Here is a 27,324-nt window from a genome sequence, read left to right as displayed (position 1 = left end):
TGTTTTAATAAAGTTTAATAAAGTTTAATAAAGTTTAAAGAAAGATGCCACTTTAAGGCTCATAAATGGCACACAAGGAGTACACACTTTTGTCTGCCTTCCTTATCAATATCACATATTAAAATTATTTTAAAATTTTGTCAACAATAGGTGAGATATCTGAATTTGTATTTTCCTAAATACTAGTCATGTTATACATCTTTTTATGCTTACCTGCTATTTGTATTTTTTCTTTTTAAAATTAAAAAAAATGTGTGTGTATTTGCCTGCATGAATGCACATACTCCGTGAGGGTGCCTGGCACCCATGGAAGACCAGAGGTATCAGGGCCCTAGAACTAGAGATGCATACGGATGACTGAGCCTCCTGTACGGTGGAGCTCAGTATGGAGCTGTGGTCCTGTGCGAGAGCAGCAGGTGCTCTTAGCACACAGCCATCGCTCCAGCCCTCCCTAGAGACTGCCCGTGTCACCTCTTGACACTTTTCGGCAGGGCCTTAATCACAGAACCCGAGTTCCTTATAAATTCAGCCTACAGAATCTCTGTCTGTTCCAGGCCTTCTGGTGTTTTCTACCCATATTTATGGTTCTTACTGTTTCTTTTTCATAAAGAAATTTTTTATTTTTAGTGAAACCATATTCCTTTGTATCTTTTTCTGGATATAATTTGCTTTTGCCCACAAACAGTCTGAGACTATTTCTCTGGCCTCTATTTAAATATGTTTATAGCCTGAAGATGCAAACATTAATTTATTCACGGATGATCTGTGGAGGAGGCTCTCAAGATTGCTTCCCAAGGCACAATCCACACTATTTACAGAGAGGGTGCTTTTCTCTAAGTACCCCGAAAGCCCCCTCATGACACAATAGCTAAATTCTCAGTTTTGTTTTACTGGTCTCCGTGTCAATGCCAATGAAATATTCTTGTGGCCTTAATAATTCAACATTTTAAAAAGATGTTTCTTCATTTAAAAAATATTTTGACCTTACATCTTGCTTTTTACATTTTGCTCGAATTTTAGAAATATGTTGAATTCCCTGAAAGCCTTCCTGGTATAGAACCCAGGCTTCCATACTGAGGGTAGAGACAGATGCACTTGAGGGCATTTGCCTGATGAATATCTGGTCTTCCACTTAAGACCACGGTGTATTTCTCTTTAATACTGCTTTTCTCACAATTTAAAATATTTTGTTTGTGTATTCTTTTAAGGCTGTTAGGAAAGTTCCACTGCCTGCCCTAGAAGTCTGTAACACCCTTAAATATGCAGTAAATAGTGTTGATTCCAAGACATTGGGAGCTAATAATCCCAGGAATGGTCTGCTTTTGGCTGTCTTCCTATGCTCGCTCGAACCTCCATTAGAATGTGAACAGCTTTGAGGGCGTATCTCTTATTCCCTTCTGACTTGGAGAGGATATCTCTGATAACTTGTGGCCATGGACAATGTGTGGGGCTAGTCAGTGAATTCACCATGCAGGTGATGTACTCGCTTGTGGGTTATCCTCGGGGGTCTTGACATCAGGGACACAGCCAAATGGAAGGATACAGGTTATTTCTTTCTTGTTTGCTCTAGAAAACACTTAGTAGTAAAAGTACTTTCTGTGAAGTTCTAGTACAGCCTTTTAATACCCATTCATATTTTTCTATGAAAAAAATTAACTCCATATAAACATTCCAACATACTAAAAATTATACATAGCATTATTTTAAATTCCTGAAAAAATCTCTTCTTTTATGTTCCCTTCCAAGCCTTTTCTCCCTTTTCTTTAATCACACCAGTTCAAGTTTTCTACTGTGGATATCTCCTGTGGTATGCTGCTCAGGATTTTTTTTTTTTGTGGGGGGGGGAATCCCACATATTTTGGTAGCTGAATTATTAAAACTAACTTTATAGCTGTCTATAGATTCAGCTGGGTACAGTATCTGATGTGTTTTAAACACACCACAGCTTTGCCAACTTCCTGTACTATTTACAAGAGTTTCTGCTTTATACAACCTGTACTGGCTGGTTTTGTGTGTCAACTTGACACAAGCTGGAGACATCACAGAGAAAGGAGCCTCTCTTGAGAAAATGTCTCCATGAGATCCAGCTGTAAGGCATTTTCTCAATTAGTGATGGGGGTGGGAGGGATTGTGGGTGGTGCCATCCCTGGGCTGGCAGTCTTGGGTTCTATAAGAAAGCGAGCTGAACAAGCCAGGGGAAGCAATCCAGTAACATCCCCCCATGCCTCTGCATCAGCTCCCACTTCCCAGCCTGTTTGAGTTCCAGTCTTGAATTCCTTTGGTGATGGGCAGCAATGTGGAAGTATAAGCTGAATAAATCCTTTCCTCCTCAACTTGGTTCTTGGTCATGTTTGTGCAGGAATAGAAACCCTGACTAAGACACACTCCATGCTTTAAAGGGTTGTAACTTGTGTTCTGCTGTAAGGCTGCAACAAACATTATTTGTGCTCAATTATTCTTTTTCTACTCCAGCCATCAGAAAACACACACATATACTTCATCCTTTCCTTTAGTTTCTATGTCATTCTCTCTCAGGTAGGGTTATTATAAACACTGCTGCATTTTATCCTTTAGCTGTTTAATAAAGGTGCTATGACTTGTGAAAATTAGTGTGTGCAGGCTGCCGTGAAGCTACTCCTGAGGGAGGTGAGAGGCTCAAAGTCTCAGGGAGCTAACAATCCCAAGACTTAAAAAACTTTAAGGGGACAGAAAGTTACAAGATTCATGGGCTAGCCCCCAAGGTTATACCGAGCCCCAATGCAGGAAGGAGCTGCCCACTAGCTGAGCAGGGAGCTGCAGGGATGCAGCTTTCACAGGCACACACCATGAGAGGGAGAGCGTTTCCACTGTTTAGGGATGTAGCTACTTTTGTATTACCCAGGCTTCTGGATGTCAATAACACTTCAACTGTGATCCTGACAGTCAGTAAGCTCTCAACTGTGATCTTAAGAGTCAAAAAGCCTTTAACTGTGGTCCTGAGAGTCAGTAAGCCTTCAACTGTGATCCTCAGAGTCAGTAAGCCTTCAACTGTGATCCTGAGAGTCAGTAAGCCTTCAACTGTGATCCTGAGAGTCAGTAAGCCTTCAACTGTGATCCTCAGAGTCAGTAACCCTTCAACTGTGATCCTGAGAGTCAGTAAGCCTTCAACTGTGATCCTGAGAGTCAGTAAGCCTTCAACTGTGATCCTGAGAGTCAGTAACCCTTCACCTGTGATCCTAAGAGTCAGTAACCCTTCAACTGTGATCCTGAGAGTCATTTACCCTTCAACTGTGATCCTGAGAGTCAGTAAGCCCTCAACTGTGATCCTGTGAGTCAGTAACCTTTCAACTGTGATCCTGAGAGTCAGTAAGCCTTCAACTGTGATCCTGAGAGTCAGTAACCCTTCAACTGTGATCCTAAGAGTCAAAAAAAGCCTTTAACTGTGGTCCTGAGAGTCTGTAAGCCTTCAACTGTGATCCTCAGAGTCAGTAAGCCCTCAACTGTGATCCTGAGAATCAGTAACCCTTCAACTGTGATCCTGTGAATCAGTAACCCTTCAACTGTGATCCTGAGAGTCATTTACCCTTCAACTGTGATCCTGAGAGTCAGTAACCCTTCAACTGTGATCCTCAGAGTCAGTAAGCCTTCAACTGTGATCCTCAGAGTCAGTAACCCTTCAACTGTGATCCTGAGAGTCAGTAACCCTTCAACTGTGATCCTGTGAGTCAGTAACCCTTCAACTGTGATCCTGAGAGTCAGTAACTGTGATCCTGAGAGTGTCTCCAGCAAACACACTGGTTCACTATTACCTCGCTGTTAGTACTCTAGCCAGACATGTTTGCTCTTGTCTTCCCAGAAGAAGCACACACAGGTATGTATGTCCCTGCCCCCAGCTATGTGATTTAGTCTTCTATTTAGCACACTCACTTCCACTTCAAGTTAAAAGGGGCCCAAATTTTAATAACTCCTTTGTCTCCTTCCTCATTTGGAGTTATCAATAATCTTAGTGATATTTAATATCTTCAACCATACTTAATGTTGTTTGCCATCAATCAATTCACGTAGAAAACATGACAAGAACGACCAGTATTCCTCCTCACACTGGTCCATGCTGAGTTCTGGGTTTGGTTTATGATTTCATTTACTTTGATATTACATCAGCACTTACTTTTCACAGAGAAACAGAGGGCATAGGCGAGATCTCCACCCACTGCTCCCCTTAGTCTGCCTTCTCTGCAGCAGACAGAAAGGGCAATTCTACTATAGCATTTCTCAGTGTGAATCTTTCACAAAGGATGTCTATGTGACAAGCAATTCCTGCTGTCTGAAGAAGGGGTATTGGAATCCTTGTATTTTAAAGGTGATGTCCTGAGAGAACAGTTGTTTTGAGCTGCTCTCACCTTGTTTGGCCGTTCATAGGCCCTTTCAATCTGACAGTGTGTTTCTTTTGTTTGGGGAAATGCTTTTTCCTAATTGCCATAATTATTTCTTTTTCTCTCCTTCTGCATCTCTCTTATTTTCTGGTCTCCAGTGCCTATAGCTTCTGTTCTCTACTGCGGTTCCTTCCTGGGCCCTTCTTCCAGAGCACGAATCAGTATTCAGTTTTCCCCACTCCAGTGCATATCTGCTCCTTCCAAAGCCCCCTGCACCTCCGCATCCATCTTCAGTCTTCAGCTCTCTTTCCAAAGCATGGTCATCTCCAACTGTGCAGTTTGTTTTTTTTTTTTGCTTTGTTTTTGTTTTTTGGTAAGAGAATACACCAAGTTCTACTACACATTAGCTCTATCTTTTCCCCTCTCTATGTCTCAGTTTACTAACCTATAAGATGGGGACAATAACAAGTTAAAGACTGAAATGCAAATTAAATAAATTTGTAGACAAAATTGTGTAAAAATTTGTAATTATAAGTGTTTGCAACAGCAACGAGCAATTCTAACTACTTAACAAATGCTAGCAATTCCTATCATGGTAGAACCTGGACTCCTATTCCCTGGGGTATGGAGCTCGTTAACCAAGAAGATATGGACTGGTTCCACAGGTATAAACCAAGGAGGCAGGAAGGTAACACAGGTTGAGGCTGCTCTCCCTGAGCCAGGGAAATTCTGAGATCCTCTTGACTACCTTCTAGGACAGAACTGCATTTCATTCTGTCCCTCAACATCTCTGCTTGCTCCAGCACACACTTAACCCCTGCTGTGCTCCTGGGGCCTTACATCCATAAAGTCCGTCCAGGCAACCTCCCTATTCCTGCGGTGGTGTCCTTACGCCTCAGATTATGTCTGAAGAGATGAAGAGGGAAGTCAGAGGCTGGATTAGTACCTCTAACTCCTGACTGCCTCCTTACCCTCCTAACTTTCCTTTGCACACCCACTGTGTGCTGGATAGCCCTCAGGTTTGTTTTTACTGTCACAAGTGTATCTTACAGAGTGTTTTGCTCTGTGGTTTTCATTTTCTCATTAAGCATTCATCTGCCCCTATTTGTTTTCTAATGATTAATAATTCTTTGCAATTTCTTGTTGGTCAGCTAATGGTACTCTGCCTCTCCTTCTGCACCTATCTTAATTAATTAATTAATCTTATTTATTTAGTTTTCTTCTTCTCTTCCTTCTTCATCTTCACCTTCGTCTTCTTCTTCTTTCCTTACTTTCAAAAAGCTTTATTTTTACTTGGCCCAAGACTTGGACCAAGAGGCTCCAGGGCGGTTACAAAGCTGCCTAGTGGCTTGAGAGGTTCATTCAGGTGGAGATCCTGAGGTGGGCTGGTGCAGAGCAGAGGAAGGAGCCCTTTGGAAGGCACAGAGATCTCCTAGTCATGCTTGAGAGTGAGCCGCTCAAAGAGATACTCGCAAAATACGGTTTCACTGTGCATCCTGGCTGTCCTGGACCTCACTATAAAGACCAGGCTGATCTTGAATTCTAGCTCTACCCGCCTCTGCCTCCCAAGTGTGCACAACCATCACCCGACTCTGGGCTCACCTTTTAAAGAATGCATTTTTCTTTTCAGTGGATTCTGGACAAAAACACTAGGCCAAAGGTGCCACTTACTATGCAAAAGGCACAGCAGTGACTGGCACCTAAGGCCGATTGATCCCCCCATTACCACCATCTCCCTCCCCCACGAGCACTGCTATGAAGCTATTGATTGAAGCTCTGCCGATCGGTTTCCATTTTCTGATTTTGGGCAGGCCAATTAAGAAAGTGAGTAATTGTGATTACGCTGCTTCAGGATCAATTACACTTGATGCGAGCCAAGGTACTCTTTTTGGAATACACAAAAAAGAATTTTTGATCTAGTGTGCTCTTGTGCAAAAGAAAATATAAAATAACTTAGTAATTTGTACCTTCACTGCAGAAGGCGTATTAATGCAAGTGTTTGTAACAGAAAGCTAATTGCTCTGTGAGATATATTTGTTATTTTCTTAAAATTAACTTGAGAGACATAGAAAGAAAACTGTTCATACATACAGGACAAAAATCAAGTACTACAGTGTGTGTATTTCTCCCTAGAAGGTCTTAGCTAGCTATAGAAGACGAAAATGCAAATGTGATACAAGAAACTATAAAAACAAGTCCTTGTAACTAAGAAAAAAAATGGAAAAATAAGAACACAATTGATTATAAATTAGAAAGATAAAGGAATATTTTAGGTTTTAATTTTGGCCTAATTTGTACAAGCTTTGTCATTGGGTTCACATTGTTGAAATCATTAAAATGAATATACCTCTGGTGTTGGAAGCAAATCTATTTAGAATGGTGTTACTCATAGCCTGTGTTCAGTTTTATTGATCTGTGTTGTTTGTCTAATAGAAAAATAATAAACAATTACTAGGCAGTGTTGGGAAAAGTAATCAGTTTTTATATATCACTAATAAAGCAGACCTCCCAAAACATAAAGGTGATGATCTGCATAAAATCACTGTGCACGCCACGCTGCTCGCGTGCCTCACTGCCAGCTCTCGGCAGTAACAGAAGTAACACTGGGCCTGAGATCCTCGGAAAATGACAAAGAAAGGTGTGTACACTTCACCTACACATTTGTTTTAAAGTTTTTTTTTTTTTTGGGGGGGGGTGTCATGATTTGCAAATTTTAAATCCTGACAAATTCTATCCTAAGCTGGCTAAAATTGAGATATATAAAACACCTCAATTTTAGAAGAAAAACAAGTAACTTCCACTTGAAAAACAAGTCAGACCCTGTATCAGAAAACAAGGAAGGAAGTCCAGGGCAGCTCTCAGAGCTACACTTGCTTTGCTCTGACTTCCCAGTGGCCTCTGGAGTCCCTCAGTGTACACACACTATACACGAGCATAAGTCTAAAACTAGAAAGATTCCAGGAACATGTGGTTGTGACATCTTCACCAACTTTATAAATGTCCTCAAGCAGTTTGCAAAATTAACGTAAAAGGAGGGGAATGTTTTAGAAAAGGCTCAGAATCAGTCATATTCTACTCAGGAAACTCACGGTGGGTGTCTCAAAATGACAGCCTGCCTCAGAAGACACCTGCCCCGAGTTCCTCAGCAATGCTATCAAGTGCTCACTTCTCCGGACTGTCTAAAGTTATATTATTAAAATAAAAAAAACCAAAACCCAGTAACAGCCTTTTCTTCTTCAACTGTGCATAGCACACTGTAGCAGCAGGTGTATCAGAAACTCTAAGAATGCACATACAGTCCACAGCATACAAGCAGTTCCTCTGTGGCAGTTATACACTGTTAATCAAAACGCATGTGCTTGAATGTTTCGTCTTACAGGAAACACCAGCCTTACATCTCTGGTCCTGGATAGGTAATATCAACAGAACAACTGAACTTACCACAATTGGAAGCTGGCGGTCTGTGTAGAATCACAGAAGTCAATACCCACTGAGACAGTAACGGATCCCTCGGGCTCAAGAGAGTCTAAGAAAAAGGGTAATTAACACTTAAAACATGGAGAACATGAAAAAGAGGCAAAGAAACCACTCAACTCTCAGGCCATTCATGCCTAAAGACAAATTTAATTATGGCTCATAAGAGACTTAAACTATGAATATTAAAGGAAATTATAAACTCATGAAGCTAACCCTGAACCAATGAACACATTACATCTATTTGTTTGAGACTCTTTCTTCTTTCTTCTTGAAGCTCATTGTTTAAGTTACCGTGTCAGTGGTGGTCTCACAGCACTTCTATGGATCATGTCATTGTATTGGTCCATCCATTTGTCTTCCCCTTGCAACTGGCCCTATTTTGCTGGTCCACTTCAATCCTTCCAACAGTCCCCTCTCGTGTCACTAAATTCCACTCTCCATTAACTGTCCTTGCCTTTCCCTTGCTGTGGTCATTTGAATGAGAATGGCCCCACGGGCTCTTCTATTTCAACAACTGGTTCCTTCTTGGTAGAACTATTTGGGAAAGATTAGGAGGTATGGCTTCCTTGAAGGAGATTTGTCACTGGGATTGGGCCTGGAGGGCTCAAATCCCATCTCCAGTTAGCTCTCTCTCTCTCTCTTTCTGTCTGCTGCTAACTAGGGGATTAGGTGTAAACTCTAAGGACCACTGCCTGCCCATCTGCTACCATTCTCCCTGCCATGATGGTCATGGATTCTATGATCCTCTGACACTGTGAGCCCCAGATTAACGCTTTTGCTTTATGAGTTGCTTTGGTTGTGAGATCTTAGCACAGTAATAGAAAATCAACCAGGACACCTCTTAAGAGATCTCCAGATCTCCTCTTCTCATCAATGTCCCTTTTTTTTGCCATGATCTATAATCTCTCTCTCTCTCTCTCTCTCTCTCTCTCTCTCTCTCTCTCTCTCCCTCCCTCCCTCCCTCCCTCCCTCCCCTCCCCACACTCACACAACCACGCATATGCATATGAATGACCATCTTTTCTAGAGTTGTATACTGTCATAAGCTCACTTAAGGCTACTCTTTTCTCCTTCCCATGCAGAAGATGAAGCCCGGGCAAGAAAGAATTCTACTTCTAAGCTACAGCCCAGCTGTCCTTTACTGAATCCCTAACACCACTGTACTATCCACACCACTGTACTACCCACACCACTGTACTACCCACACCACTGTACTACCCACACCACTGTACTACCCACACCACTGTACTACCCACACCACTGTACTATACACATCGAGGTTTGGTCTGATTTGTATCATACATCACAGAGCTTGGCAAATCCTGTCGTCTCTCAAGTATGACTGCCTCCACAATTAGGATCCTCCACATCGTACGTACTGCCAGCACTCTGACACTTACTCTGCCTGAGTGTTAGGATAATGAACTTGAGGCTCAGTGCTGTGCTAATTCTGGAGGACAGTGCATGATCAATGGCATGTTTTACTATGTGAACGCTTCAAGAACAAAATGATCAGCATAAAATTATTCATATAATGGATTTTTATAATACTTGGACACTGTTTCTGGACTTGTTGTTGTGCACTAAAAATGGTTTAATGTGAGTCCTTATTGCCCCCCACCCCACACACCAATCCTTTGTCTTCTTAATGTCTTTGGAAAACTAGGTAGATAAATCCTAATATTCCTATAAGGAACCAGCTCCCTGCTAAAAGAAGGGCAAAATCCAGAGATTTTAAGGCAATATAGCACGGATTGGTGACTAGGAATAGTATCTCTGGGCCCTTTCAGATGGGCACATATTTAATGAATAAAACATCTTGATTCCCTTTTTTTTTTTTTTTTCACAAAAACATGAAAACACAATACATGGTTTTGTTGCATTCTTGAGATGATTTTAGAGGGCAATTAGATACATCGTACACTGTAACTGGCTGTAATCTATTGCTGGTAGGGTCTGGGCCTACACACATGGAAAAGAACTCTTAATCTTAAAAGCATTCAATCAGTGTCCCCAAATATGAATGAAACATTGTAGCCATAAAAATTTTCCTCAGAACAAAAAGCCTACAAGTAGTTCTGAGGCAACGGTATTCATATTTTAATGCCGCATTAGCGTCATACTATGAAATTTATTGTATTTATTTCTTCTATTCTACATAGGCCAATAAAAGGTCAACTCATCAACTCATTATGCCAGCCACAGGAAGCATTAATACTGTTCTACTGTTTTAACCTTTGGATAACATTTCCAACCTAGACAACCCATACATCAGCTACTCGACACTGCTTAACTAAACTAATTTTTAAAGTAGGTAAAAAGGGCTAGATTGCAAGCAGTAAAAAGAAAAAAGAAAAAAAAAGATCACAAATTGGTATATTCTGTAATTCCTTGGCAATATATCAACTCTGCAAAATAATCCAGTAAAAATTAGAATAGAGTAAATTACTTAAGTTCTCGTAATTATCAAGTATAAAATCCTAGCATTCAGTAACTCCATGCTACTCTGGTTGCTTATGAAAGTCTACTAGAGTTTGCACTAGAAATGTTACTTCTCTTGGGCATATACATACACATATCAAACATGATGCTGTTTACAAATGCTTCACAAAGCCAGGGCTCAGATGGAGAAAACCAGAATGGTGATGCGCAGTAAGCAGGGAACCCGTCCTGAGCCAAGAGCTTTATTCCCCTCAAATGTTACAAGAGGGAGCTGATATTTCAAGGCTACTGTGCCAGAAATCTACTTCCCCTTTGGTTTCTTTTCGATGGAGTCTATCTAGGTCGCTAAGAATGCTCTCCTGTAGCTGAAGGTGACCTTGAACTTCTGACCCTCCGGTTTCTACCTCTGGTAGGATTTGTGTGAGGCTGTTGGGGTCATAACCAGGGCCTCATACACACCCTGGACCACAAAACTTACATTATCTTTTATGGAGATTTTGTCTGAAGCTTCTTCCAACTACACCTTAGGATTGTGTTCGCTCATAAAAACATAGTATTTTCTGAAAGGACTTAAAAACGTCAAGGGTACACCCCAACCCTCTGCTGGGCATCTGGGAAGCGCATGCTGTGAGAAGGCCATGGGCACAGTGGAAGCTGCTTCCTGTATGTCGGGACAAGGGTCACCGCTGCTGCGTCTTATGCTCTGTGGGAAGAGAAGTGAGGTTCTCTTTCTGTGCTCTGAGCATGAAAACATTTTGACTGTAAATGGTGGTAACAGATCAAGGATATTTAACTTATAATTATCATAGATAACTACAAGCACACAGACAAGGGCACTCCATATCCTGTGCACAAACAGGAAGACAACAGAACGTACTCATCTTGAGACCCTTTACTTCTCAGTTTATGGACTGTAGAAGGAACACGAAAGGGTCTGGAGCTATGAGAGGCGCTCTATTCAGAAAGACAGACTATTTTCCTGCTGTTAGCACACAGTAAGTTGTCTACGATGAGGTGGGGAGGGAAGCCTAGCAGCAGGGGTGAGGGGAGGTGGCAGACAGGGCAGACCTGCACTCTCATCATACTGGGGTTAGGACAGCTGAGACTCGATTCACTAAGGGAAAAGAAATACATTTCTCTTACATGATAAATTCAGTTTTTAAAAAATGGCTGGGAATATAGGCCAGGGGTACAATACCTGCACAGAATCCTAGAGAAGATCTAGTGTCTCTGTCTCTGACTCTCTCTCTCACACACACACAGACACACAGACACACAGACACACACACACACACACAGACACACACACACTGGCCACTCTCACAGTAAATAATGCTATGTTTTTTCTTTTTCTAAAACTCTGCTTTAAAAGTGAAAACATTTAGCAACCAAGTTTCCAATAAAACTTAGCATTTACCTACCTATTGGATGAAAGACATGCATCTGCATGCCCACAGGAAGCCTTTTCCCGCCTATGTGGATGTTTTCTATCTTCCGATCAGAAGTATTAGTCAGGGTTATCTGTACAGAGACCATCTTGTCACCAAAGATGCAAGGATGTCTTGGGAAGCAGTAGTTGGCGGCCAGTCCTTTTCCATGCATTCGGTGAAGCAGCTCATGTGTTTTTGTTGGCACGAAAACAGGTGTACTGACCTAGGCACATGGGAGGACAACAGGGGTTAGTGAGGACACTCACTACTGCTTCTAAAAAACAAGCCAATATTCACGACATGTGTTTGCCTTAAGTAATTATATAAAACACAATATAAATGTCAGAAGATATTACACAGACATTAGTCAGAAGATGTGAAATTATATAGTAAATGGCTCAAAGCAGCATTAAAACTTGATTTTGCCAGGCAGTGGTGATATACACCTTTAATCCTAGTACTCAGGAAGCAGAGGCAGGCAGACCTCTTGAGTTTGAGGCCAGCCTGGTCTACAGAGAGTGAGTTCCAGAACAGCCAGGGCTACACAGAGAAAACTTGTCTCAAGAAAACCCAAACCAACACCCCTCACACCAAATCATTTTATTTTACTCTGCAGGTATATATTAAAATATTTTAATAATAGAAAGCAAAAATAACTTCAGTCATACAATACATATATCTTTGGGACCAGGAGCTAGGGTCTCACTATATAGGGAAGGTTGGCGTAGATCTTGGGATCTCTGGCCTTACTGTTGAGAGCTCAACAACATGGAGGTAGGCCTCGTGCCCTGCATATGTAACTTCTTTCCTTTTACAAAGAGTACATGAGTTTTGTTTTTACTCTTTAACCTGAACATTCCATCTATGGCCCTCTTGGTGACTAGATCTGTAGTTTCTAATGAGTTTTTTTGGATGTTTCAACTATACTACATCCCTACCAATAATGAACACCATGTGCCTTCCTCTTCAATCCTGACTATTTACCCTTACAGCTTCTCACTGGGTATCACAGGTTTGTCTGGAACCTGTAAGCCTCCTGAGTCCTGGGATTACAGCATTCACCATCACGTGCGGTCAACCATGAACACTTTTTCCCCCCATGAACTTCTTCCACTGTGAACTCCAGCTTAAGCTGGTTTCATCCTTTGGTTTACTGATTAAAATGACCTTCCCTACCATGATGATAAAAGTTCACAGTCAACTGGAGAGGATTAGTCACCTGGGAGACACACCTGGACTAAGGAGGGAACCCTACCTTGACTGGAGGAGCCCAGGCAAGCATTTCTGTCTGATCCCTGACTACAGACCCAGAGAGCAGATCCTACACAACCCTGCTGCCATGCTTTTCACCATGACAGACCATGTCTGTTCTTACTCCATGAGCCAAAGAGATCGCTCTTCTTTAAAAGTTTTTCTGCCTGGTGTTTTGTCACAGAACCAAGAGAGATAGCTAAAACACCTATTTTGAGGTCAGTTGATCGTCACTGAAATTCCTTCAGTACTTTACAAGGAAATCAACTCTTTATACTTCCACTGAATGTTTTTTGGTAATGTTCTTTCCTTAATTGTACTGTAATTGAAATCACAAGCAGCAAATTAAAGAAAGAGGGAGAAAGAGGAAAAAAAAAGAGAGAGAGAAGCTGTCTATTATAAAGCCATGGGATAGCCAACTTTCCTTTCAAAATCTAAGTACTATAGCACATCAGGCCTGCTACAAATAATTGATAATAAATAACTTTTAATAATTTTAAATTCAACAAAAAAAATCATAAATATGAAATGATAAACTGTTTACTACTTGCCATTAAAAGAGTATTCTATAAAAGGTCAACTAGTATCAGAATTTAAAGTAACCTTTGTAAAATTCTGTCAATTTATTTGCAACATATTTTAAAAAAATAAAAACAAACAAACAAAAAAACCCAGCTACTTAAATCTCAATTTTTCTTCAGAATTTTCTTCCCATTAAACCAATGGTTCCACTTAACCTTTCTGATGATGGTAGCAAATGGCTTGCCATTAGTTTTACTTTGGTTTCCTGCAGGGCTAAGGATCAAACATAGGACCTCAAAACTGCCTGGCAAGCACTGGTGTTCAAGTCTATGCACTTGCCTTTCTTTCCATGGGGCAGTGGTATATACCTGTAAGCACAGTTCTAGAGGTTCAGACAATAAAGTCAAAAGGCTGGGCTCTTCCTGTGGTACCCAGCAAGACCCCATCTCAAAAATAACCATTTTAAAAGAACATTTTAATATTGAAAGTTAAATCCTGCTAGGAGCTTTCGGATGCTGTTTGGCACAGACCCAAACACCAATGCTCAGTGTGAACAGAGTCCATGACAGAAAGGTAACTATAACATTAAATGCTCAGGTGTATATGTGGGCAGAGACAGCACTAGAGTTACAACCAACCTGAGCACAAGCTGACAAGTGGTATTTTCTAGTGTTACATGTGGATTCTCTTAATTAGATAACAAACAACACACGTCACTTTTGACCTACACATGTCTGAGATGTACCCAGCACAGTCATTCAGGAGACAGTGATACAGGCAGTCTCTCTCTTTTGGAAGCCCCAAAAGGCTGGGCTGCACACAATGGGGAGTGAAAACTGAACCGATAAAGCAGGAAGGAAGGTGACTAGGAGGCTGGAGAACAGCAAGGGCAGCACACCGCTGCAGTTAGCATCTTTAGTCAGCTTGGCACCTTGGGAAGGGGTGGACATCTTTAAGAGTGGGCCCAGCTACAAGGCTTTAGGTTATTGAGAATGTGCATTGTAGTTTTAGCGGCCAACTTTCTTTGAACTCCAAAGCTCTTCTCCACAGAGAAGGATTTCTAAGAAGGACACCATTATTTCAATTCAAGTACAAGCAGCAATTAATACCACTAATCATTTACTTTCTTTCATCTTACATGCTAACCATGATTCTAAGTACTCTAATACAAGGGTTCAGAGAACTAAATAAACCAATCAGTGTGACAAACGCCACAACAAAGGAGGCTCCCAGCGCAGGCAAGCCTGACATCCTGGGGGGCAGGAAAGAACCCAGCCACTTGAATGAACTGAGACCAACTGTAGCAGCGCTTTCTGCTTCCTCGGGTGCCATGGTCTTCTGAGCCCTCACCACCTCTCAGCTGTCTAACTGGTTGTCTGGCTTCTGTTCCTGAGTCCTACCAAGCAGGCACTTGTGTTCTGTTAGAACATAGCAGGCAGAACCACTCCGCTAAGATAAGGTGGCACCATGTCACTCCCCTTCTCAACCCCCCCTGTTCCTTGAAGAGTAAAAGCAAAACTTCTTTACAAAGGCCCAGAAAACCTCGAAGCTGTTAGGTCCCTGAGGACATCTTCATCGCCTATAACTCTTGACACCACTGTTTACTCTACCCCGTCACCTGATGTGCTCGCTCCTTTACCACAACGTCCATACTTCTGCCATATGCCCGTGACACTGTCATCCCCTTTGCCAGAAGGTCCTGTCCCCACATATCCACCGGGGCCAGCTCTGAGGTGCCTCTGTTCCAATATCACCTTCCTAAAGAGGCTTAAGAGAATTTTTATCCCCTCCTTATTTCTCTTGTCCTTTCCCACTGTCACTTAATTCTATGTCCCCTCACCCACCTCTTCACTTCCTTCATTTTAACACAAGGTCTCTATGTAGCCCTGGATGACATGGAACTTGCTTTGTAGACCAGGCTGGCAAGGAACTTACAAGATCCGCCTGCCTCTGCCTATAGAGTACTGGTGCTAAAGGTGTGCACCACATGCCCAGCATAGTCATAACAAAATATTTAATTTACTTATTATGTTTATTAGCTGGCTTCCCAATTGTGCCTTACTTTAAAACACAATTTTACCCATTTTCATAACTCAAAGAATAGTTTAACCATTTTAAATATCATACAGCATTTCTAATAATCCATGTCTAGCACTGGTTATAACTATACTTTATTTGATGCTAAGTCTTCAAATACAAAATTTTCCCAAAAAATCACAGGCCTACTGATGCAGTGGGGTGACCAGTGGAGAGTCAGCATTAACATTTATAAGTTTTAGGAAATGACTTAAGATTTCCATTAAATATAATTATTTCTATGCATACATATATAATAACATTATGAACAAAAGAAAAAAACGATTTCTATACGTGTATACAAAGAAATATTTATTGATGAGAAGTTCTATGAAAAAACATTAGAAACATATATATTCAGGTAAGAAATGATTTAAATAAAATCTGTACCACTCAAGACAGGATTAAAAAAAATAGCGCTGGAAAACACTAGGTTTTTTTTAATGATTTATTTTTATCTCATGTGCACTGGTGTTTTGTTGATATGTCTGTTTAGAGCCCTGGAACTGGAGTTACAGACAGTTGTGAGCTGCCATGTGGGTGCTGGGCATTGTACCCTGAACTAGGGTCCTTTGGAGGAGCAGCTAGTGCTCTTAAATGCTAAGCTATCCCTCCAGCCCTGAAAACACTAATTTTAATTTTGTAATGACAAACATTCTAAACTTTAGTTTGCTGTGCTCTAAGCAGATGACACAGGCCATCCTCACTGGGACTCCTGAGGATGTAACTAGGTCACCAGCTGCAGTGACAGTACAAAGAAAAGCCTCCCCAGCTGGAGGAGAACAAAAGCGTCAAGGACCAGTGAGATGGTCCCCACAAATCTTTCCCTACACATGTTTAAATAATAAAAGTCGTTCCTGTACCTTTAGATGGTTTGTGAAAATAAGCAATCAATTCTGCAGCCACAACATTATTTCTAAAGGAAATCTATGTGACTCATGACGCCTGTAGATACACAGAGACAAAGCACACATATTTTATCAGTTTATTACAGTAAGCAAATAAGCGTGGAATGAGAGAGCACATAACTGTCTACTTAGTGCTTACTGAAACATTTATAAGAGCTGTTATCTCCCTAATAACAGACAGACAGCGTGCGATTTTAGAGAGGAGAAAAGCTTCATATTTTTTAACACTTCACTAAAAAGTAACTGAAGAGTGTAAAATGAAAAATACTCTGTGCAGTTAGCAGGTAATGGACCATATTATCAACTCAAGTTAGATTTATAGGGTACAAACTAGTCACTAATAGTTATTTTATGACATAGCATGTCTGCTTTTTCTTGAGATTATTAAGATTAAAGTTGTAAAACTTCTTTTGAACATAGCTGTTCAAAATGATTGAATTATAAAATCTGAAATGAGACTTGAAAAATAAAACACAGAGTATCAAGTGTGTGGATTGTAACAAGGCTCGGCTGACAGCTGCGCTACTATTTCAGAGATGACATTTCCACATAAAGCTTTATGAAAACCATGTTTTTCAGCCTTTTATGCTTTAATCTGTATTTAGTTACACAATCATCTTTAAGTATTATCAATCTGTTCTGTTTTTAAATTTCAAAAAAAATGAAGAGCTGTAATATATAAACTGTTCTCCTTGTGTCTTGTTGTCTTTGGCTTATTTTATAGCAGTGCCTATTTAGAGTTGACTTATAGAAAGACGAGTAGGGAAGTGCCTGTATGAGGAGGTAAGCTACATCTTTTACATTAGTGCTTTTTAAACCAATACGTTTCGACTGGTAAGAATTATACGGCAGAGAATCTCAATATTGTTTTATTTACCGAGTCAATATGGAACGTGTGTCCATTGTGTCTCCAGCCCACGTACTCAACAGCCCAGGACAGGATAAAGTGTGCTTCACCCCTACCTGGACATACAGACTCTAAGAAATATATTGAAACCTTCCAGAGAGCATGACTTTAAACTAGTGTTTGTTATCTTAAGGTCAACTTCTTACTTACACATGAAAATCTGACTGATGTAGAAACTAACTGTGCTAATTTATAGTATTTTGAGTAATGAACACAGATTATGAAAAATGCAAATCGTCTTCATTTATTTTTATAATAATCAACGCATCTTTTAAAATCTGTTTGAGGGGAGGGGGAGGGGAAAGGGGAGGGGAGAGGGGAGAGGGAGAGGGGAGAGGGAGAGGGAGAGGGAGGGGAGAGGGGAGAGGGAGCACTATTGTTCCAGCAGGCCTGGATTTGATTCCCAGTACCCACATGGTGTCTCACACCATTTATAACTCCAGTTCCAGGGGATCCAAAGCTTTCTTCTGAACACTGTGACCACCAGGTACGTATGTGGTACACAGACATACATACAAGCAAAAAAATCATGCACAAAAAAATAAAAAAAAATTTTTTGCAGGCAGGTCTGAACACAGTATGTACACTTAAAATATTTTATGATATTAAAAATTTGTAAAATTTATATTTTAGTATCTAAACTATTTATTAGAACATCCACTCATTCCTTTTTCCCCCTCTTCTCTTGGGCTGTTTCTGTACCACGCTGACATTACGAAGTGGCTACAGTCTACAAGGCTAAGATACTCACTATGTGATCCTCTTTACAAAAAGCCTGGGATGCAGCTGCCCCTCAGAGGTAGAGCACCTACCTGCCCTGTGGTCCCATCGCTAGCACTACCTAGACAGCTCCGGCTCTGCATAGAGAATGTGTCGGTTTGCACAGATTTTATAGAGGGAGTTACAACATTTCGTTCTTTCCCTTCTCCAAAGAAAAGTCTATAGGCTTTACTATCAACATATTTAATTAAAACAAACATCTGGTTAGTATGATCTTGGCTATAGGCCTGCTGTTCATGGACTTCATTCCTAACACCTCCCAGGCCTCAGCATGTTGAACTGTGTCACAGACAGAAAAGCATCAATGGGGAGGATTCTGCAGTTCCTGTCCTTAGGCTTGTTTACATGGTGTACTACATTTCTGGATTTATGTACTGTGAACCAACCTTGCATCACTAGGATGAAGACTAGTTAGTCATGCTGTATGGCCTTTGTAATGTGCTCCTGAATTGGGTCTGCAAGTATTTTGTTGAGAAATTCTGCATCCATGTTCTTCAGAGAAATTGGTCTATACATCTGTTGTTCTTTCTTTACCTAATCAGGGTGTTAAATGACATTTTCTAGTGCTTCTAGTTTATGGAATAAATTAAGAATTAGTATTAAATCTTCCTTAAAAGTTTGATAAGAACTCAGCAGTTATTCTGGACCTGGGCTTTCTTTCTTTTCTTTTTCCCCCTGCTTATTGGGAAGCTTGTTAATAGTTTCAATCTGTAATGGGTCTATGTAAGTTCTCTTACCTTCTGGTTTTAATTTTGATAGGTCACATAAGTTTAGATGCCTCTGGCTGTGTTGTTATCCATTAGCACTGCTTTGACTACTCATGGTCTTTTGTGATCCCATTGGAATTATTGATTTTTTTTCTAGATCTATAAAATATATCACTGGAATTTTCCTGGGAACTGCATTAAATTTGCAGATTAATTCTGGTAATAGAGCCATCTCCACAACATTAATTCAGCCAATATAGGAACATGGAAGCTCTATCCACTATCTAGCATGGTCTTTGAATTCCTTTCTGTGGGTCCACATTCTGCCTGCCTCAGGGCACAGCTTCGGGGGGTGGTGAAAGCCCATGCCACCACTGGTGGGTGCTGGGCTTCAGGAAAGCGCCAAGACATCGCTCAGGGGTGGGAAAGCACAGTTGAAATGGGGGAAAGCCAGAGCTGGTTTGGGGGTTCCTGGGCCTGCAACAAGGCCAAGGATGTGGGGCTCTCAGACTCTTGGACATCCAGGCAGCACTGTCTCTGGGGTGACTGTCCATAGCTTGGTGGCAGTTGAGGCTGGGAGGGCAGAAGGCTGGGCCTTCTATAGGAGAATTAAGCTGCGGCTCTGTAAGCAATACCTTCTCCATGGCTCCCCACAGTGGATCTTGATGAAAGAGACAGTCAGTCCATGGTTCTAAACTGTCTATTGACTGTTCATGGAGAAAAATGGATGCATAACCCCTTTTCAGGGTCTAACCCGAGATTAAATACCTTTTGCAGAGAGGAGTGTCTGGGAAGGGAGGCTTATTGGCTAAGCCCCCAGGGCATCTAGGCACCTCATTAGCATGAAAAACTCTGTTCTGGGCCTACTTTATGTGGGGGAGCGCGGTATGTATTCCAGGCCAGGAATCTGGCAGGGAGCAGAGAGTCGACTAAGCCTCAGGTGTGTGCCCAACCTGCTCTGCTCACCACACTTTCTGGCATGGTTTTATGTCCCACACATTTCTTCAGATTTTCTTCGTAGAGATCTTTCACATTTTTGGATAAGTTTATTCCTAGGTACGTATGTTTTGAGGGGACTACTATGAACGGGCTATCTTTTGCCCACTCTCTTTCTCTGACAGTACACTGTTGGTATATATAAAGCCTGCCAGGTTGCTGGGGTTTGTATCCTGTACTTATAAATGTAGAGTTTCCTCCTGGAACTCTATAGTCTTCTGTCCTTACAAATGATGCACACCTGAATTCTTCCTTTCTTATTTCTACCCCTTCTATGCCATTCTCTTGTCCAATTGCTGGAGCTAAGCCTCTGATCATTATATGATGTAGAAAGGAGAGAGCAGGTATCCTTGTCTCATTCTTAATTTTAGGAAAAGCTAAGAGTTTGCCTCCCACCCTCAATTTCTCCTGATTTTCATTTTTTCTCTTGCCCATACTATACAATGTTACTTTAGTGTGTCAGCCTTTAAAAAACAAAATTCCTTCTATTACTATTTGTATCGTAAGCCCATGGCAAGATGATTCTCTCAGAAGCAGGGCTTCAACTTCCTCCTACAGCAGACGGGAACCAACACAGGGACCCACCCGCACTGGACAATGCACACACACAGTGTGAGAGACCCTGGAACCCTCATTCCTAAACCAGATGTCTCCATCGAATCCCCCCCTCAGGACTCAGAGACCTTTGTAGAGGAGGGGGCAGAGAGACTGTTAGAGCCCGAGGAGATGAAGGACACCAAGAAAACAGTGTCTTCTGGATATAACAGATTAATGCCCATATGAATTCACAGAGACTATGGCAGCAGGCACAGGGCCTGCACAGGTTCCAAGCCAAGCACTGAGAAGGGAACTGGACATGAGCTCCTGTCACTAACCAAGAAGCTACCTCCAGCTGACAAGTGCTTGCAATGGAAAAGTTTGTTTTCTCTATTGCAGTCTTATGGGTTATATTAGCCACACATAAAGGCAGGCTCCATGCTCAACACAAACAAACTCAGGGGTATTTTTGTAGACTTTTTTCTTTGGTCTCATACTGTTTTGCCCCCCTCCCACCCTCATCTGTTTTCTAAAGAGGAACAAATGTGGAGCTGGATGGGTGGGTGGCATGGGATGAGTCGAGGGAGGGGAATGAAACAACTGATTTTCAATTAACAAAGAAAGGACTCTGAAATAGGACATTTCTAGCCCTTGGACACTACAAAGTTTCTCAAGTTCTAATGACCTTGACACGACTCTGGCACTGACATCTACCTACCTTTCAGGATTGGCTTAAATTTAGGCTAATGTGACATAACATCTGAGGAAATAAAGGGACGAAGGAACATGAAAGGCATGAACAAGGTAATGAGTGGTATTTCTGAGCTGAAATAAAAGCACGTGTAGCTGAAACTCAGTGTAGCCATGTGGCTACCCAGGGCACAAACAGTTAGATCTGCTAGGACAACAGAATGCTGGCAAGGCCATGTGTGAGCAGTCATAGTCTTTCCTGAATGGGTGGTAGGACTCTAAGGATAACGGGTAAAGGAGGGCAGAGGACATGGCGAGATGGCCTTACACAAGAAAGAGCTTGGGGTGACAACAGATTAGATGGGGGGCAACAGCTGGGTGCTTTGTATAAATAAACTCACAGGTAATAGCGATTTAGACAGAATTATAGGTCATTGTGGGTAAGGTCTTGCTGAGAATATGCACTACAGGCTTGCAATCCACATGGAGATTGCCAGAGAAAGGCTAGACTCTGGTACAGAACCTTACAGACTATGTCAGGGAAACCCGGAACTCTGCTTCATATGCGGAGACAGGATTATGGTTCCAAGCCTGGCTGTACCTCCTTGCACTCAAATGAACTATCAGTTAGGGAAAGTGAGCCTCCAGGGCTGATGGACATGGATCTCATCTAGATAAAGTCTAAGGGACGGGGAAAGACATCTTAGCCCACGTACATAGGCATGTTAATTTAAAACAACAGATCCCACCCAAGCTGTTTTACTCAGTGACAGAGCAAAGTATAAAGAGTTCCTTGTACATTATGTATAGCAGTCTCAGGTACCAAAGGTTACTGAGAAACTCCTGACACTGAGCAAGGATAGGAAATGGGTTCTCAGATCACAAGACAGAAATAGAGATATAGACAATCACTTATATATGATCATATACACACTCTTCCTGATGAGTATAAACGTTTAAAATCTCTCACTGACGAAGAAGTTGATTTACAGTACAGGAACTGTAAGTCCTTTGGAGTCCAACTGTGTGAAGTAAAGCCATTTGATGACCAGACCCCTATGCAAATTCCTACCAATTTATTTTCCTATGTTAAATGTTCTCCTTAATTATCTGAAAAGTTCATTCAGTGCACTTTGATCACATTCACCCCCTCCCCGGGTTCTCTCCCACATCCCACTTACCCAACTTTATTCTCCTTATTCTATCTTGCCCCCAACCCCACTACATCCGGTTTATGCTGGCCACCTACCCCCAGAGATGAAGCCTACAGGCGTCACATCATTACAGAAAAGGGACTTTCCCTCACCCAGCAGCTATCAAGGTCAACAGCTTCTCAATGAGGTTAGTTTCCACTTCCCATTCTCCATGCTGGCGTGAGCTCGTGCAAGTCTGGAGCATGACTTCATGTCTCCTCAGAGTTCACATGTTCACCTGTCTGCTGTGTACAGAAATTCCCGTCTCCTTAAAGCCATTCAGCACCTGTGGCTTTTATAACCTTCCTACCCTATCTTCTGTGAAGGTCCCAGAGCTTAACGGGAAATCTGCAGGTCTCGTTTTGGACTGTGTGCTCCCAAGCCTCTGACAAGCTGTTAAATGCCATCTAGTGCACCTATGCATGTGTCACCTTCAGAATTTCAGTTGTAGAAGTTTATTTTTATGCTAGTTAAAAAATTAACTGTATTTGGACACTTTTTAGAAGACCAAGTCAGAATACCACTATTAACAGGAATGTGCTGAGGAAAGGGCATACAACTTGAATCCCAGCACTTGAGAGAGGCAAATACAAGTAGATCTCTGTGAGTTTGAGGCTAGCCTGATGTACATAACAATTCCAGATCACTCAGAATTACATAGTGAGTTCTTGTGATAGATAAGTAAACGACTGAAAGAATGAAAGAATAGCCGGTGAGTGAAGGCGACCAGGACAGCAGTCAGGGCTCGGGCACGAGTATGGACGCCAAACATCCCCCCCCCCCCCCCCCGAGGCTTCTCCATCTTTCTTCTCTGCACACTAGAACTAATGCTACACATCCTGCCGGTTTCACCTAGCTGTTGTGAGGGCTGAATGAGATGGTACATGTGTAATTGATTTTTAAGTTCTGCAAAGAAGTTCAATAAATGGCATTTGGGGACTATTAGTAAACTGAGTTTTCAGTCATGTTGAAACAGCAGTCTGTCGGATGACAAAGGGTCATGAGGTTAAAAGTACACATCAAAAAAGCTGAATCATCATTGGAAAAAGGCTTTTATAACAATATTGCTGTATTTATTGATAGTGCCGTCCAAAGGCCTTTAAAAAAGCAATCCCTACCCCCATGTCCTTTCCCTCTCAGTCAGCAGTGGCTGAAGAGCCTGTCTCTAAAAGGTTTCTAAATGATGTTGATGTTAAAATATATAGGATCGCCATTTAACAGCCTCTTAAAGAGCAGTCCGCGCACCATCTTTGTTAGCAACGAAGGGAGGTAGGGACTGTTTTTTCAAAGGCTTTTAGAGGATGTTGTTAAAAGAATATATAGTGACATCATTTAAAAGCCTTTTAAATAACAGTCCTCCTCCCTCCCTCCCTCCCTCCCAATTGTAATGCCCTTGGCTTTCATTTATTTTGTACTATGAGCTGAAAATGGACAAGCAACAGATTACTGGCTATATAGCAGCATCTGTGGATGGAGGTGACGCACTGCTTTTAAGAAGGGTGGTGTCCAGAAATAAATCCAACTCTTCAAGAGCAAAGTTCTGTGTCTACACAGGATGATGCCCACCCACCCAATCACTGAGCCCTCTGACTGTCTCCTCTGCAAGCTTGCTGGACATGTTACCATACAAACAGGAGCAGAGCTTCAACCAAACCAGTCCATGAATTCCTAGGGGGCAAATGCAGCCCACGCCACTGCGCCCTAGTTAATGCTCCATCCACTAAGGCTAGCCCAGCTCTCAGCTCCCATCCTGTTGCTCTGACTACCCAGCTGCTGCCCACTGACAGGAGGCAGCGGTGTCACTCAGGACTACTCGCCATACTTAGCTATGAGGGAAGGCAGCATGAACCCTGACAGACAGTGGGCTCTGAGATGGGTCAGCTAGATTAACCCTCTCACATAACAACACGAGACAGTATTAGCCCAGAATACAAGATATGAATAATTTTATACTTGTTGCACTAGGCTTCTCTGAAAAGAACCATTTCAAGAACAATATTTAATAGATCCACAACACTTTAATGATTAAAATCTCAAAGTATAGTTCCCAAGCACAGAACACCTCAACCTTAGAACTTGATGCCTTCACTTTTTAATCCAGTCGTTCACAAAGAATTGATGTAGCTCTGATTTGCTCAGATCACATGGAACCATCTCTTACCTGACATGTGATCTTTTACATCACACTACGTTAAATACCCAATACCACCGAGACTACACAGGCCAGCTGCAGCCCACGTCTGCCATCGCTGTCCCCGCTGCCACAGGCCTTACCCGCACTCCATTTTGACATTGCTATTCAATTTAGGTAGCTTTGAACTTTTTTCATATTCTTATGTCCCAGGTAACTAACAATGTGCTAAGCCTGAATAATACAATCTCTTTGCATGTTTTAGCCTTTTCCAAAACATAAATGACTTATTTCTCTGATGACTTAAAAGCATAAATGAGCTAGTTATCTAATGAGATAAATTAATGTTTTTGTCAAAAACCTATTGTAATTTTGATGCTGTTGAAATATGTGCTAATAGTTTCTTACACATCAAACAAAAAGAACAGCATTAGAAAAAGGTGAAAATTAATTTGCTCTGAAATTTTCAAAAACTTTTTGAGAGGATCTGATAGAGGCAATGGTTCATTTAGATAGGACTCCACAACAGCGAGGACTCCATCTGAACCTTAGATGGTCAAAGAGGACATATTACTGTGGCCTTTAACGGCTTCTAAGAAAGCCGAGCTGTTTCTAGAAAGTGGGACAGTAGAAGGTTAAGAATTCCACCTTTTCCCTGCACCCACAGGAAGACGAGAGCCATGCTAAGCTTTAGTTTGGGTCAGTGAGACCTATTTTGGACCCCGGAAGGTCCAAGGACTATACAATGATAAGTCTGTGTGGCTAGAGAGATGGCTCAGCAGCTAACAGTACTTGGTGTTTTGTAGGAGACATGGGTTAGGTTCCTTGCACCCATGTGGTGGCTCACCACCATTGCTAACTCTAGTTCCAGGGACTCTAATGCCCTCTATGGCCTCTGCAGGCACTGCACATAAAATAAAATTTTAAAAATTATTAAAAAAGACAATGTATTTTCATTGCTTTAAACCATTTGTAGAAAAACCTCTCATTAGTAAGAAAATTGTGTCTCTGAAACCTCCTGTTGTGCATTCTTGTGTCTGGAAGTCTAGTGAAGAGTGTGGGACAAATGCATGCAGAAAGCTCTCCACAGGGGCTGCAAGGCCTGGGAGGCACAGTCTCTCCCCCTGCAGTGCTGAATTCAGTAGTGGCATCTACAACAACTCCACAGGCACTAACTGATGTGTACAGCTCTCAGCCTGGATATGTTTGTCAAAGTGTTGGTTTTAAAAAGATCCTTGCCAGGCAGGATCTTTTTATTTTAATAAATACCAAGATTGATTTGATCGTTCTGTGGTTAATTGGCAAGCTGAGAACAAAGAAAGGATGACTTGTCTCAAGGTCAGTGCATCTTCATCCCCTTCGGGTGGCAGACCTGAGTCTTCCTGGCAAGAACTGAGTGCTCTCAGACTACTCTTAGATTAGTATTAGCAGCGGTACTAAGCTTTGGTGAACTACAGAACAGAGAGATGTGTTTCCCTGGGGAAAAGGAAGGGAAACAAAAATGGAATGCATTGTGGGCAGGAAATAAAACGAGAAGATGATGCAGCAGGGCTGGGAACTAGTGGGTTGGTATTGACAAGAAAACTAGGTACCCTGAAGAAACTTCCTAAAAAGGCAACTATGCTAGAGACATCTTTTTCTGAAACAAAACCAATACGAAGGTGTGATGTTTAGCTGAGTGGCAATGGAGCACAGCTTTAGTCCCAGCACTTGGGAGGCTGAGGCAGGCAGATCTCTGAGTTTGAGGCCAGCCTGGTCTACAGAGTGAGTTCCAGGACAGCCAGGGATACACAGAGAAACTCTGCCTTGAGAAAAACAAACAAACAAACAAACAAACAAAACAAGAAAAACACCATCAATAAAAACAAGTCTGCTGTTTAAAAAGGTAAAGTGTATGAGGTTCTAATCATCTGGCAGCTCTCTGTGGACCTCCCGTGGCTGTCGCACTTTACAACTCTAGGAGCGAGTAACTCAGGTGTGTCTGTGAGTGCTTAGGCAGAAAGTCTAACTGCTGAGAAAAAGCACAAACTGAGGTCTGTACTGATCTGACAGACACCTGTGTAGACAGAATGGCAAATATGGCTTGGTAGAAACATCACAGGTGTAAGCAATGTTAGAAAAGGCCTCTGCTCTAACTGGGCTTCAAGTTTTTACTTGAAAGTAAATGAGAATTCACTCCAGACAAAAAAGCCAAATCTGCACAGACTAAAAAGAACATCAAGCTACATGCTGTCTTCTAGCCAAGTCACCCTTAGCTGGTGGGAAGCAACGTTCCCTGTGCAATCTAACACTTGCTCAGGTCACCACGCTGCCTCTTGACCTAACAGCCTTCTGGCTGAGGGCTCTGAAGGAAGACAGAGGCTTCAGTCACATAGTTATAAAAACAGAGCCCTAGGAAACACACTGCTCAGTCTTAGAACATATGTAAGCTCTTATAAAGAGGGGAGTGGGGAAGGGACCTGCATCAGGATTCCCATGTGCCTATTTATCAAAATATTGATGAGTTGATATCCTCTGATATGTCTCATTCTTCAAAGAATTAGTTAAGAGGACATGTTTTCTAGGGGGAACCTGCCACGATAGATGCTAATCTAATACATACATATATATATGTATATGTATATGTATATGTATATGTATATGTATATGTATATGTATATGTATATGTATAATAGAATAGTGTTTATTCAGGGGACAGGGAGAGGAGTTAAGAGGCTAGTAGAGACAGAGAAAGACAGAGAGGAGGGGAGGGAAGGGGAGGGAAGGGGGAGGGGAGGGGAGGGGAGGGGAGGGGTAGAGGCCAGCCATGAGCACTGGAGGTGAGGGGAAAGGAATGGGGAGAGGGGGGAAGGGTCGAGAGGACAGAGAGGGAACAAGAAGGCAAGAGCAAGAGCACTCTTAATAGATCTTTTAAACTGTCTTACC

General features: G+C 41.8%; 1 protein-coding gene across 1 annotated transcript in view; it reads right to left on the bottom strand.

The window, feature by feature from the left end:
- Ap3b1 (adaptor related protein complex 3 subunit beta 1) overlaps window positions 1-27,324 on the bottom strand; it is a 194,903-nt gene that overhangs the window by 24,243 nt on the left and 143,336 nt on the right. Inside the window, exons 23-24 of the mRNA XM_028760108.1 lie at window positions 11,693-11,924; window positions 7,794-7,878 (exon numbers count right to left, since the gene is read on the bottom strand). Coding sequence (XP_028615941.1) covers window positions 7,794-7,878; window positions 11,693-11,924 — 317 coding nt within the window. The remainder of the gene's footprint in view (window positions 1-7,793; window positions 7,879-11,692; window positions 11,925-27,324) is intronic.

This window comes from Grammomys surdaster, unplaced genomic scaffold, assembly GCF_004785775.1.
Source record: "Grammomys surdaster isolate TR1022 unplaced genomic scaffold, NIH_TR_1.0 126391, whole genome shotgun sequence".
NCBI lineage: Eukaryota > Metazoa > Chordata > Mammalia > Rodentia > Muridae > Grammomys > Grammomys surdaster.
This window is presented reverse-complemented; position numbering and strand designations above follow the sequence as displayed.